We start from the raw sequence: 15,081 nt of genomic DNA on the forward strand, positions 1-15,081 counted from the left end.
GTATTTTGTATTTAAGAACACTTTTTAGTCACCTGTTTTATTCCAAAGTGTTCTCATCAAAACCTCTGCACATGTGAATGAGTAGCAGTTGTCGAGGAAAAGCTGTGATATGCAATGCCCATTTGAACTTTATCAGCTACACACACATTCATCACCCATTATGAACTGAGCATCAGAATGGAGAAGTGATTTGGGTGATTGGTTGTTGGTGCCAGATGGAGTCAACTGAGTATGATTTCAGAAACTGATTATCTACTAGGATTTTTACACATAACCACATCTAAGATTGACTAACAATAGTCAGAAAAAGAAAAGTCATCAATGTTCCATTGCACAACAACTATAAAAAAGATTCCGATTCTTGTGATGCTGTAATGGTAATTATAGGCACACTTGGGGCCCTTTTGTACCAACTCAGTATTGCTGAAATGCAGCAGTCTTAAGTATTGTTGCTAATCATGTCCATGCACCTCTCTTCTGATGGTTGCTTTCAGTAGCATGACTCTCCTTGTCTCCTTCTCAAACATGACAGTGAATTCACTGCACTCAAATGGCATCCACAGTCACCAGATCTCAATCTAATAGAGCGCGTTTGGGATGTGTTGGAACAGGAGAACAAATCTGCAGGATCTGCGTGATGCTATCATGCCAGTACTACTCAGCAGCTTGTAAAAAGGCCACCACAGCAGGTAATTCTACATATTTGATTTGGTAGATTTTTTGTTTTCTCCTGCGATCAAACCAGTAATCTCTTATTTATTGAAAATGTAAACCATCATTTCAACATGAACCAAAATCTCACAGAAATGTTTCCAGAACTTTATTGAATTCATGCCACAGAGAATTAGGGCAGTGCTGAAGGCAAAAGGAGGTAGAATATAAATGAAAATACTCCAGCTGGTGTACTCTGAAGATATGTATTAATAAAACTGATGTTCTTTTGTCTGTAAGTATGTATCATCTTGGATGTTGCCTTTCTTTAGTTGATATCGTGCACTGATTAATCTTCCTGTATTTTTTTTTAATCTTTAACTTTATTCCCAAAAGTTTTATACTCTGCATGATTGTCATTGTATAAACTTACAGCATAATTCTAGTAATAAATATTTATTCTATCAGTTTATGTTTTGAACTGGTATTTTAATAGTCAAACATGTTGCAGTTGTATTTCTAATTATTTTCTGTTAGCTGAATGTGACAGAGTTAGCTAACATCTGGATATGGCCAACAATTTTGTCTTGAACTCTATTGATTTGTACTCTTAATAACTTCTGAAGTTAGATGGATGCTGTTTCAGATTATGATTGTCATATTGACTATCCTGCAGATGCTAATGGCTGTTTAGTGTTGCACACATGTGCATAATGTCCATTAGTAGTCCTCTGAGTCATTTCATATGTGTGTGTATATGAGAATGTGGAGATGCTGCTAATATACTTGATAAACATAAAAATCAAGCATGTTCCCATTTAACGTGGACCCGAATGCAACATATGTGAAAATTGGGGTGTCATTAAACATTACGCAACACTTGTGAATCCTGAGCCTGCTGCTGGTTTCACATTACACTTCGAGAATGGTAAGAAGCTGTAAACCAAATAAATCACTACACACACACACCGGTAGCATTGGCATATGTGTTTATTTTGATGAAGTGTCAGAACAACATTAAATATAATAAACAACTTTCCAAATTTCAAGTTGAGAACATGCACTTTGGTGTGTTAACATGAATAAATCTGCTCGCAAACATTGCAATGATGATATCCAGTATCAGAGCAGTATCTGTTTGCACAGAGTCATCTCAGTCCATCAGAGTAGTAAAGTATCAAATAAAACCATGCACTGAACTATTTGTGGCTCGAGGTGCCGAAATTCTGCCTCACAACAATCAGCCCAGCGGATAGTTTTACTTCTATATGACCTAGAGAAAGTTGTGCCATCTGCACTGAAATGCACAGCAGTAACATACACTTTATAATGATAAAATAGTGGAATGTGTTTATCTATAGAGCTTGTATTTTAAGCAAAGCTTTGTGATAAAATGCAGCTCATGTGAAGCATTCTGCAAGAATGAGACCAGTTTGGCTTTCTTTCCTAAGTGGGTCTGAGCCCCGAGGAAGTCGGTACACCTCCCTAAGAGGATCACTTTCCCTGGATTACAAACAACAGAGGAAACGTTCAACATCAATCCCACATCCGGTCTCTGTACATGCTACAAGCCCTCATGTTGTAACACACAGTGAGTTTGCAGTAACCATTCAATAAATCCTGTGGCTCAGACGCTTGTTATGATCAATATTTGTTGACAGCACATCGAGGCGGGGGAGGGATTGTTTTATAGAACACTGACAGGTAACAGTTATTCACTCACATGTATTTAATAAATCAAAATTTCGCCCTCGGCACTTTGGCTGTATTGAATTAATTCAGATTGTAAACGCAAACTTAAAAAAAAAAAAAAGCTGAATAAATACCAATTTGCACAGAGATCATGCCACACAAAGATACATAGCACATACAGTAACAAGGCAATCCAACATACTGCAGGTGATGGTCGAGTCCACCTCTGTAGCATGCTGTATATTAAAATGTAGGTCCAAAAAAACAAACAAAAAAAAAGGCAGACAAAATACTTATTATGCATAATATTAATGGAAATAAACACTACTATTACATAAAATGATACAAGTTGGAAATATTCTAGGTTATTTACACATTTAGGACATTTTCTTTCTTTGGGCTTACTTGATTGTTATAATAATGAAGCAGTTATATTTTTCAATAAAGGTGGTGGCAAAGCTTTTAAGTCATCATATTACCTCCAGCTTTCTATGTACTCTTAAAACTCATGTCACTTTTTTAAATATAGGAAATTAGCAGGCATGTGTAAAACACACAGTGGAGCAATTCTGCAAAAATGGTACAAGGCACAATGTTAAAGCTGTCAGACCGACAATGTGACTGCGGAGCTGCCGGCTGCAGGCACATGAAATTGAAAGCGCAATGCTTTCTAGCTATAACCAACCTAAATGCAACAGAGCAGTTGCAAAACACACAAATTCTTTATTTTTATTCTGGGCTTGTACACGGCCACGTCTATCTTTCCCTCTCCAGCTGCTCCACTGTGTTTTTACTTCCTTGCAACAGTTTCAGACAGCTTTTTCAGTCTCTTCTTCAGCTCCAGGGGGAATTTCTCATAGCACTTCTTACACACCGGCTTCATGTCAAACTCCACAAACTTGTTCCTGTGGGAGAGAGAGAAACAGCTGTACTTCAGAAGACTGGTCAGTGATCAGTAGAGGATATTGTCTCCAGGTGAGAGGACCTATTTGCTATTTTGTAACAGATATGTGTAGCATTACTGTAATGATCTCATTCCTTCAGAAGCCCGTTTCTGACAAGTCTCAGACCTACTGAGACTTGAGATTACTTTTAAAATCCAATTTTTTGAATACATTTTAATTCCATCATTAAAACTCTGATTCCTGCAAAAATTGGACGTAGCAACGTCTGAATTTTGAATGTTATTTTTCAGACCTTTATTTCAAAACCCCAAATCCTGGACAAAGATGCACACCTTCCCATGTGTGTTTCTGGTAGGGTGCTGCAATTAATCATATTTTTATCTTTAAGACAATACACAAGAAGAAGACAACTGTCTTAACTTAAGACTTAAATTTGGATACTGATATACGGGGATTCTAAAAATCACATTATACTCTGCATTCAAAGTATCATGTCACATTTGACTTCTGACCTAATATTTACATTTCACATCTGCCTTTCTTTCAACTTGACCTCATCTTTTCCCACCCTTCATAACAAAAACTGACACCCTACAAGGCTGAGACATGATCAAGATGACAGAAACACGCATCCCTCTTTTAATAATTGCAGTCTCAACTTTAAATGAAGTCATTCTGATCATTGTTTTTCAAGCAGTCCTAATTTATGTCTGTTTAATGCTGGGATTCATGGGCATTCTTAATGCCTTTTGATGAATAACAATTCCTGAATGAACAGAATCTTGGCTGTGTTTTCCTTGACAGAAATCAGTGTGTGTGCTGACACAGAGTTACAAGAAAATATTTACAGAGATGTCGAAGGTCTTTGGGTGCCTTCTGATTGTGTTCACTTCTACTAACTTGGCCAGCTCCCTAACCAATTTCCGCCAGCTGCCCCTGAACAGCCTTCCCTCCCAAAGTAGATAATCGCTGTATGGAGCGGCGCACGTGTCATAACTGTTAGGACCTCGGAATTTCAACAGCTGATGCCAGAAAGCTGCCGGAAATGATTTCGGCTTTGCGCCTTACACCAGACAGACTGGGAGACCCATGAAACAAAGCTTTCCCTTCAACCTGTGATTGATCTGATTTTCCTGTTTGCACAGCAGAGTTTACAAGAGTACCGGCTTAAATCCTTACTAGCATTTCCGACTAGGAAAAGAACATTTTGCTGAAATGTTCCCGGTCTTACGTCACTCAGATATACTCAGTCATCTACAATTCTCTGCTCGTATTTTTGTTTCATGCCTTGGAAGCCAACTGAACTCAGTGTATCAGTGATCTAAGGGTTAAAAGTGGCATGGAAAGTAGGAAAAAACTGAAACAGATAGCAAGGAAGACAAAAACTGACCAAAGGAAAAATCAGCTGAAGTAAGGAGAGAGCAGAAAGAGAGGGATCACAGACACATGGGTATCAATTTCTTCTTCTTCTCTTTTGAGTCACGTTCTCGCTTGGCCAGCCGACGTTTCATGTCATCAGGGAGGCGCTCATAGCAGTGTTTGCACACCGGCTTCAGATCCACCTCCACAAACTTATCCCTGATAGAGCAGGGAGGAAGCAGAGATGGAAATGTGAAAGAGGAGGAAGACATGAGGAGGGGCAGAGAGAGAAGATGAAGGGAAAGGAATGAAGGAGAGGGAAGGGGAAAAGTGGGACAAGACAGGAGGACGATGAAAGGAAGGTGAGGTGAAGAAATAAGCCATCAGAGAAAGGTAAGAAAAAACAGTTTGGTAGCAGCAGCAAACAGTCTCATATGGAGGATAGTGAAAAGAAACGTGACAGACTACACAGAGAAACCGTCAAACATATCACATGTGAAAGTCTACAGAGAGCCTTCAGAGATTCATAATTCAGCTTGAATTGTCTTCAAAACTTACTTCAGGGTGAGCTTGGTGTTGCAAGTAGAGCAGGCAAAACAGTTGACACACCACGCCTTGTTAAGAGCAGACACCACTGGGAAAAAAGCAGAAGGAGCAGCCACATGAGGCAGATTGTAGACCTATAGTTTAAATTAAACTAATGTTGGTGTGAAGTTCAGGCTACAAATAATTCTCAAGGCAAGCCATGAGAAGAAATCAAGTTAAATTCAATATAATAAAGAAGCAGTAAAAGTAAAAAAAACAAAACAATGCTGATGTAAACAGCCATTATACATTATATTTATTAAAATTAACTTCCTCACCATCGCCTTCAATGACACGATTGCAGTGGTAGCAAACATCTCCAAACAGCTGCATGTGATGAGGAGAGAGAAACAAAAAGGTTAACAATGCACTGGTACATCTTATCAGTTTTTATTGAGGCTCACATGACACACAGTACTGTGCTCAGAAGGCACAGAAACAAGCGCAGGCTACAAGGCATTTGGAGTGAAAAAGAAAAAAGATCCAATAAAGCTTTCGAACACTAGGTGGAGTTGTTACATTGACAATCATCTTTGAGATCCACTGAAGTGAACACTGATGTAACGTGTCTCATATAGATGTATGAGAAAGACTAGCTTTAAGGCTCCTTTATGAAGAAAAAAAAAAATCTCCCGATTAATTTTCGGAAAGCCTGCTTTCCTGATTGCTTCCCACCAAATCAGTGCCTATAATAGCAAACTCCTTACGATCATGGAAGTCTGTGCCGAGCTCATTAGTAGAAAAAACATCAGAAACTGAGAAACCTGAGCTTTTTGCTCGGCTCGCTTCTACATGCGTTTATCTCATTGAGATTTTAGTCAATAATGATTTAGATGATAAAGAGATAAAGTCCACCAAAAAATGTAAGCATTTTGATATAATATTATAGATCTATGATCATGATCATGCTAATTGCATTGGGACAAGAGAAATATCTCTTTCAATGTTACACATATCTACCTGTGCAAGTGGTTTAGACTCACTGGACAAAAACGAATGCGTGTATATCTGGAACAGATCCATAATGCTTACATACACTTATGGTCACTTTATTAGGTACACCTTTGTTAGTACCTGGTTGAACCCCCTTTTGGAATCTTAACTGCCTTAATTCTTCATGGCAAAAATTCAACAAAGTGCTGTAATAATTCCTCAAAGATTTTGGTGCATATTGACATGATAGTATTACACAAATGCTGCAGATTTGTCAGCTGCACATCCATGATCTTCCACCATGTCCCAAAGGTGCTCTATTGGATTTAGCTCTGGTGACTGAAGGCTATTTGAGCACAGTGAACTCGTCATGTTGAAGAAACCTGTTTGAGATGATCTGAACTTTGCGACATGGTCTGTTATCCTACTGGAAGCTGCCATCAGTAGATGGGTACACTGTGGTCATAAAGTGACGGGCATGGTCAGGAACAATACTGAAGTAGGTGTTTTAATGATTCTCAAATGACACCAGGAGCCTGAGCTGTTAGTACAGGGCAAGATGGGGCGATGCTTTCATGTCAGCTACACCAATTTGTTGATCAGGTGTACCCAATAAAGTGTCCAGTAAGCATATGAAAAAAAAAAAATTGTCCATTTCGATGTTCGACTGCAAATTTTCATGTTTTCATCTTTATTTTATACTTCAGCAGCTGTGGACGAACACACAGTTCCAGTTCACTGCTAATGTAAACTCTGTTACTGATACTGACGGAGTCATGCATACCATAAACTAAGACAGAGAAATGAGAGTTTCACAACAGGCTAAACATAACAGCATGTTTCAATTTCTATTTTGGTGTTCCACATTAATATTTCAAGTACCAGTGTGTGTTACCTGGTTGTAGTGCGTTTCGCAGTAGGCCAGGCCCTTGCGTTCGTAGTGACGGTGTCCCAGGAAAGGTTTCTCACACTTAGCACACACAAAATGCTGCAAGCAAACCCAAGCCAGGCACACATGGTTAGCACAGCCATCAGTCAGTACAGTACCCCACACTCAGACTGTGTTAAAGGTAGCAGCACAGTCCGGCTTAGATATTATCAGAACATAAATAGATCAGTTGTTTCAAAGGTTTTGTTACTGCATCCATACAGAGAGTTGAGAAGTCAGAATACTGACCTCTAGAGGATATTGGGAAAATATAACATTTTTATGATGGTAATGAATAAAAATCATATCTCAGCTACGAGATAACATATTTTTGATTAACTAATGTGAGGGCATGGATTTTTAAAATAGCTGATTTTGGTGAATAGTTTTACGATCCACTTTTTAAATGCTAACATTCATTTACAAAATAAATACTATATATACAGCCAGTATCTTTTTCTGGTAGCACATATAAACTCTCAGACAGAGCTCTAGATGTCACAGGACAATAAAGCTCTCTAGATACCCTTAAATGTTAAGTCAGGAAAAGCACCTCGTTTGAAATTAAGGTGGAAGTATGATTAGGCCCCAAGAAAAAAAGTTTGCCAAGATATCCACTTTTTAGTTGAAAGACTGATTAGAAAACTTTTATACTTGTGTAACCCTTGTATGGAGGCCGGGTGACTGTAGCCAGGCAGGGAGGCGGGGCGGTAACCAACGCAAGGCCGGTGCTTAATCCCCTCACCATATCAAAGTGTCTCTCACAATAGGCACGACCGCCTCGCTCATAAAACGGGTGACCCTGAAACGGGCGCTCGCACACAGTGCACACATGATGCTACATGTGGAGGAGGGAAGACAGGAAAACATGCAAGGACATATGTAAGAATAGAGATGTAAATAGGAAAAATAAAGCCAATAAACGTAACTGTGGAGGTAAAAAATATGGATAAAAGTATGGCACATTTTTCACTAGGATAAAATATAGATAATAGAAAGCAATCATTTTCTTTTCTCTATGAAATCCAGCTGAGAATTACTGTGTTTGTTCTAAATACAGAAAAGGAAAATAACCAAAGAATACATCATTTAGATTTAAAATAGATCCACATACAATCTGATGAATCATACTAAATAAATGAACACACTGAAATATTACCTCCTTCAAGGTGACTCTATTTTCAGTGAATAAATTGAGCCAAGTTAATGTAACTAAAGCTGTTTTCATATGCTTTTCGGTTGTTTTATTATCACACCTCCACATGCCACTGCTTGCCCATTGCATTAACCACACGGCCTTCAATGGGTCTCCTACAGGCTCCACAGATCGGGACACCCATCTTGTCGTGGCAGGGTAGACAGTAGAGCTCCCCCTTCAGCTCCCTTGCATCAGCTGTCAGCTCCTTACTGAAAAGGTAAAAAACCCACAATAAACAATCCCAGTACATTTTACTGTAATTGAAGAGATTTATTTAGCTGTCATTTACGTACACAACACAATAGTGCATATGTGAATATGATCAGATAGCTTCACACAGCTGCAATAACACAACCTGTCCAGCAGAGAGCAATAATACGCCTTTCTGAAAATGCTCCTTGTTTAACAATTGTTTCAAACATGTTTGACGGTGATTTTCTTTTTAATAGAAATTCTCTGTTTACCCGCAGTTGTTGCAGTTGAAGTGATCAGGGTGGTAGGGGTCGTTCTTGAAAAGCAGAGGCTGCTCCTCAATAATGGCGTGGCACTTCTGGCAGATGTACTTGCCGAGGCCCCGAGCTTTCTCTCTGTTGTGACATGGGCGGCACAGATGCCTGGTGGGACAGCAAGGGGGAGAGAAATATAGAAAGACAGAATACTTGTTTAGATGCTTTATCACCTAATTTTGAGTTTTGTAGATCTTTCCACATCTGGTTTTGTCTTCTGTGATTCAAGTGAATCAAACAGATACAAGTATCCTCCATAAATCCTTCTCACAGGAGTTAGATGTGTCCATGACATGTTTTTATACATTAACTGAGGCTAACAGTGAAAATTAGGTTGGGACTTCCTCATATGTAGAACTTTTAACTACTTGAAATATTTTGGCTTAAACAAAGGTGCTGCCTGTGCAGAGCTTGCAAGACGCAGAACAAATGATGCTTGCTCATTGGTGTGAAAACCACCACACATTTATTTTGGTTGGACAATAGATTGACTATTTATTACGAGGCTAGCAAAGTGCCAGATATTTTGGTTTTCACATTCAGCGCTGTCGGAAGGTGTTGGGAAAAATTCAGGGCTGTTTTACATCTATGAGCTTTGGTGTAAGATTTCAGAGCTGAGCCAAGACAATATAAAAGTCAGGGGAGAGTAAGACAGGCTCTATATAAAGTACCTGATAAAAAGCATTACAGAAAAAAAAACTGTAGCTTTCTATATCTGTTAAAAGACATCATTTAAAAAGAATCCCAACCGAAACTGTGGTGAGTTGATGTAGATGACTGACCTTCCAGCATTCTTAACAAATCCAACATCTGCGAGCACAGCCTGGCAGATATCACAGCAGAAACAGTCTGGATGCCAACTGTTGTTCATTGCCTTGATCACACGGCCAATAATGAACTCACCTGGGAGAAAAAAAAAACAAAAACGTTTAAATAGGTGTGTTCATGATAATGCAAACGTTACGCAGACATTAATTATGTCAAGAGAAACAAAGTCCACATCCTCCCTTTGAAACAAATGTAGCAGGTAAAAAAGATGGATTTAATTAATTCCCTGTACTCACCACACTGGTGGCAGCAAGGTGCAAACAGCATCTGGAAGTCATGCTCACAGTACTTCCTGCCTTCAAACTGTCAACAGATCACATAAATAGATTAGAACAGTCATAACACTGACAAACAATATCATTTAAAAAAAAAAGCTCAAATAGCTAAAATATACACAAACTTCTAATTATACTGTGTGAACCACTGACTGTAAATAAAAGGTGGATGTAGCCTTGAAGTTCTTTGTAGTGGCCAGCAGGGGGCGATTCTGGTTTTAAAAAAAAGAGATCGGACTCTATTGGGGTTTCTTACATGACATCATCTGCAGATTGCTCGAGAGACGTCTGCCGTTGCTGGTTGCTGGGTCTTCAACTAAACTAAAGTGTTGCACTAAAAACCTCCTAGTGATTGCCACGGCCACTGTTAGTACTTTATTGTTATCTGGACAAACTATACCTGCTAACTTCCAGCCAAGCAGCAGTACAACGAATCGATGATTTTGAGGGCAAACTGTTTGCATTTCTGGTTTGTGTTGCCCTTTCCACAGTTTTACTACTGGAGAGTAGCTGTTAAATGTTTGTAGACAAGTCCATCACTTCTATTCAAAATACAACTGGAGCAACATGCTATACCTCAAAAAAATCAGTTTGGAGGTTTTTGCCATTTTGCCTTAGTGACTTCCATGTGGCTTCCAGGGGTTCACTAACCGGTCTGTAAGTTTTAGACATTTACCCAGCAACTGCCATAAAACTCAAGCATCCACTTGCAACCACATGCATCACTAGTTTCAAGAGTTCAGCACAGCGTGATGTTTATTTGGTTATTTAAGGTGCCAGTTAGAGTGAAATTTAACAAAAAAGTACATATTTTGATTGACAAGTTGCTACCTTATGAGTGCACAGTGTCATTGTTTCTCAGTTGGAGAAAACTGAAATGCATAAATTGACTTCACGCACCACTGGGTAATCTCTCGTCCCACTGTCTGGGTGTAACAGCAGTGTCATGACCGAGCTTTCTAAAGGTTAATCTGGATGAGTGACTGCCACAGTTTATATTTTATTATATCATGAATGTGACACTTATAGGCTATAATCCAGTAACAGGGGTGTCGGAAAAATGGACTGTCTAATGACGAAAAATGATAATTCCTTTGAAGGATTAAAGGATATGCAGGAAAAGAAAGTGGGTTTGGGGGTGGGGGTCAAATAACAGAAGGGGTGTTTCAATCAGTTCGGCAGGTGGAATTAAACCCACACTGTTGTAACCCAGTTTTAGAATATAAAAAGAATAAACAGGCTTTTGTACATATTTCTTTGTATACATTTAACTGTATTTAAACTTTATATATTAAGTCTTCCCTTTAAAACAAGAGTTTTATTATCATTCTTATCAATAGGGTTTTCTTTTAAATCTACATTTTACAGGTAATATGTATCAACTGACACAGCAGTGATGAGCAAAAGCTGACAAAATGACAAGTATAGCACAATCATCAAGGATGCACAAGTTGTGAGGCTGATACTGATGCTGATACTTCAAAAGCAAAACAAAAAACTCATTACCAGCCATCCCAGTATTTACTGTCACACAATGTGGCAGCTAATCTTTATCTGAGTATTTATAGGAGCATGTAGCATGAGGAATGACATCTAACATCCTTGGCTTTGATGTTTATTTACTGATCAGCGCTAACAGGTTCTCTGGAGCCGGTAAAACATCTGGCCCTGTGTCAAGTATGCAAACGGTTTACTGGAAGAGAGCTTCTAATAATCCAATAGTCCTTTAAGGTTGAGCTCGCCCTTCTTTATTTACTTTAACTGGACAGTTCCTGGACACTAAACATTGATCTAACTATATAAAGAAGGCCAATTTATTGTTAAGCTGCATTGTAAGCTTTGTTAGGCAATGAAGCATATCTGCTATAAAAAGTTGACAGAATTAGCAGGTGTTTATTATAATGCACAAACCCCCATGGTACCATCATGCATATTTTATGGGATTAGTAAAGAAAAAGATGTTACCTCATAGAAGAGCCCCTCTGGGAACTGCTGGAAACACTGGGCACACACAAAGCACTGTTCATGGTAAAGTTCCCCGTTGCTGTTCACGATCTTCTCGACTGGGTCAAAGCCACTCTTGCAGCGCTCACACATGGCATTGGCCAGTGCATTGGCCATGTTGCTGAGGAGAAGAAAAACAAACTTAAAATCAAGGACAAAGTATATTTCTGTACTCAAAAGATTAGTTGATATAAACCTTAAATAAAATATAATCATTACAAAAACCTTTTGCAACTGAAGCAAAACTCGCTTCGCTCAAGATATTATTGGCTTCAAATAAAGAAATAGTGCCATAGCAGCAGGTATGTTAGTAACAAATGACATTATTATCCACTTGGACAGAAAGACACATTGTGCTACCATGTTTGTTGATCTATCCAAGGCATCTGATTCTCTTGAGCAAACCCTGCTCTTAGGCAGACTCAGGGACGTTGGTTTGGGTGACTGTGTTCAGGAGCTAGCTTGCGGATATATCTCACTGTGTTTATACAGATGGATACAAGTCAAGTTTTCTGGACAGTCCCCCACGGTTAAATTTTAGACCCCTGTTTCTTACCATTTTTAAAAACACAATTTAAAAGAATTGATTTACTGCTAAAATGCAGCTTTATGCAGATGACACCATACTTTACTCTGAGTCAGGGCATTGCCTTTTGTCTGTTGCAGGCATCATTGTGTGGTTTAAAGGTGGTTCATAATGCTAAGAAAACATAACTGTGTATTCTATAATCCGGTTTATTGGCCTTCATTAATCCTAAAGCTGGGAACCAAGTCACTCCGTGCATTGCTTTGAAGGTGACTGCTGGTTGCTTGCCACCATCCCAGGCTCTAGTATCCAAGGTAAGCCCTCTATTGTATTAAGTACCAGGTCATATCTCAGTCAACAGTATTCTTTACTCTCTTTTTTTTTTTTTCTTTACTCTCACTCATGGTTGCTTCAGTCAGTCACAAAGTTTATCTCAGCTCCTACCTACTTTGTGTTGCCAACCGATACTTCACCTTGTCACGGCGGGTGAGAAGAGCCGTGTGAAAATAACAAATGAGGATCCAATCGCAGGCAGTAGTGGAGAAGTGAAGGTGGTTTATTGAACACGAAATAAATATAGACAAACAGCAAATGGAGCACGAAATAAACTAGACTGGAGACAACTAAACTACTGAATACGAACCGGAACTCAAACATGAAGCAAGGTGGACGACGGCATAAGATGGTGACAGCGGGGAACACACGGAAGAAACATGGTGGATACACAGACAGACCAGCAACTACAATGACAGAGGACACGACTTAAATACACAGAGAAACACAGGGGAATTACACACAGGTGGTGGACACAGCTGGGAATTATCAACAAGACGAGACAGAGGTAAAACTGAACACACTCACATGAGACGCAGACCTTCACAATAAAACAGGAACAAGAAACCATCACACTAAGACGCAGACTCGACATAGAGAGACAGACAGAAAATGACACATGGAACTAAACTAAACCTGCAAAAACATGACAACTCAAAATACTGGGTCAAACTGACCCAGAACCGTGACACACCTGTGGTTACCAAATATTCATTTCCATGGTCTCTGGTTGCCACTTCCCTGCAAATTGTTTTTGCCATACTGAGTAAACTACTTTCTTATCTGCATCAACTCCTATGGCTTACAAAAGAACTGCTATTAATGTATGAGTAGTCCTCTAGACGGCTCCTCTTTAGGGTACCCAGGGTTTTCCCCCCTATTTAATAAGTCCAACCTTATTTCTCTAACTTAATTATAAAAAATATTTTATTGTTTCCTACCATTGATTTTACATCTGTAAGGAATTTCTTTCTGTAACATATTTCCCTAAAGAATAATAATAACAAGGGTCATGCCAGGACACACCTAATGTAGTATCGTCCACCAACATCATAATAGCTGAAAGATATACACACACACACACACACACACACACACACACACACACACACACACACACACACACACACACACACACAAGGTTTTAGGTTTATTTTGGCTCAGCTGATTTGGGAAACAAACTAAAGTTACTGCTCGTCCATCCAAGAAATGTGAGTGCATGCACTAACATGGATTCATACAGAAAACAAAACAGAACAAAAAACCCCAAACAAAACAGAACAGATGTGGTCTAATGATTTTTTTTTTTAAAAAGTTTGGAAACCTGAGACAGGCAGCAGCTATTAGAATAGAATATAATAGAATAATCCTTTAATTGTCCCACAAGGGCAAATTTGGTTGTAACAGCAGCCAAAAAGACACATATACAAACAAACAGTACACAGGACACAGAACAGCTATTGCTGTTTTGCTCGACAATCAGAATAGTTTGTTTTGAGAAACTTTGGGTTTCTCTGGTTTCGTATTTTTGATTACTCTTGGTGTCATGGTTCTGTACTCTATTTGTTGACATTCAGGCTGTCTCTTATGATCTTAAGGTTACTGTTCAATTATCTGTGCATTTAGTTAATTGAAGGTTGTGTATCCCCTTTGTGTATTCCCACTCTGTTCCTTGTCTTTGGTCTCCATGTTTTATCTTCTGTCTGTGTTAAGCCTGGTTGTCTTAGTCTGGGTGTGTCAGTCTTTTCCTGTTTTATTTTGGTGTCTGTTCCTCCCTGTATCTTGTGTCTAGTTTTACTTCCTCCTTAGGCATTATGCTAGTTATCTCCAGCTGTGTTCTCATCTGTTTCCCATTCTCTCGTTATCCTTTGTTTGTATCTATTGCCTCAGTCGTCCCTTGTTTTTGTCACATCTTCTCTCATGGTTGTATTCTCCCTCGCATTATCTTTATTAAAGGGTTTTTTTTATACCTTCCTTAGCTTGTGTTATTTTATACTTCATTTTAGTTTAATAAAAGCATTTTTAGCTTAGTTTAATCCTCTTGTTTCCATGTGCTGTATTCTGAGTGCAACTCTGCCAGCCACACAACCAGTCCTTACTTTTTTTTTTTACTGCTGTACTGCTAAAAACACAACTGTAATGCATCACTGGGGGTGGGCCCCAGGCTAATATTTCCTTATGTTGCAAAAACCGGTGCCAGAACAAGCAGCACATTATGAGGCACACCCAAAAACCTGCAACAGAGATTCGTGAAACCATCCTCAAAAAACAAAAAGAATTATTTGCAATCTTTTCTTCTGTCAACCATCACATCTGCAAAATTTGTCACAACACACAGTTAAAACCCCCAAACGTTTA

At 38.9% G+C, this 15,081-nt stretch overlaps 1 protein-coding gene across 7 annotated transcripts in view; it reads right to left on the reverse strand.

The window, feature by feature from the left end:
• Window positions 1-2,909: 2,909 nt before the first annotated feature.
• The window catches only part of lims2 (LIM and senescent cell antigen-like domains 2), a 32,772-nt gene continuing 20,600 nt past the window's right edge, over window positions 2,910-15,081 (reverse strand). For 4 of the 7 annotated variants that reach the window (XM_005747833.2, XM_005747834.1, XM_005747832.2 and 1 more), the window contains exons 2-11: window positions 11,826-11,985; window positions 9,822-9,888; window positions 9,540-9,660; window positions 8,716-8,865; window positions 8,310-8,460; window positions 7,021-7,113; window positions 5,471-5,519; window positions 5,166-5,241; window positions 4,639-4,826; window positions 3,185-3,248 (exon numbers count right to left, since the gene is read on the reverse strand). In XM_005747833.2, coding sequence (XP_005747890.1) covers window positions 4,685-4,826; window positions 5,166-5,241; window positions 5,471-5,519; window positions 7,021-7,113; window positions 8,310-8,460; window positions 8,716-8,865; window positions 9,540-9,660; window positions 9,822-9,888; window positions 11,826-11,985 — 1,009 coding nt within the window. In that variant the 3' untranslated portion in view covers window positions 3,185-3,248; window positions 4,639-4,684. Of the gene's footprint in view, window positions 3,249-4,638; window positions 4,827-5,165; window positions 5,242-5,470; window positions 5,520-7,020; window positions 7,114-7,707; window positions 7,892-8,309; window positions 8,461-8,715; window positions 8,866-9,539; window positions 9,661-9,821; window positions 9,889-11,825; window positions 11,986-15,081 lie in introns of those variants that run through there. The other 3 variants (XM_005747830.2, XM_005747831.2, XM_013914579.1) reach the window with 3 other exon arrangements.

The sequence above is a fragment of the Pundamilia nyererei genome, unplaced genomic scaffold, assembly GCF_000239375.1.
Source record: "Pundamilia nyererei isolate P.nyererei 1_Seehausen unplaced genomic scaffold, PunNye1.0 scaffold00206, whole genome shotgun sequence".
In the NCBI taxonomy this organism is placed as follows: Eukaryota; Metazoa; Chordata; class Actinopteri; order Cichliformes; family Cichlidae; genus Pundamilia; species Pundamilia nyererei.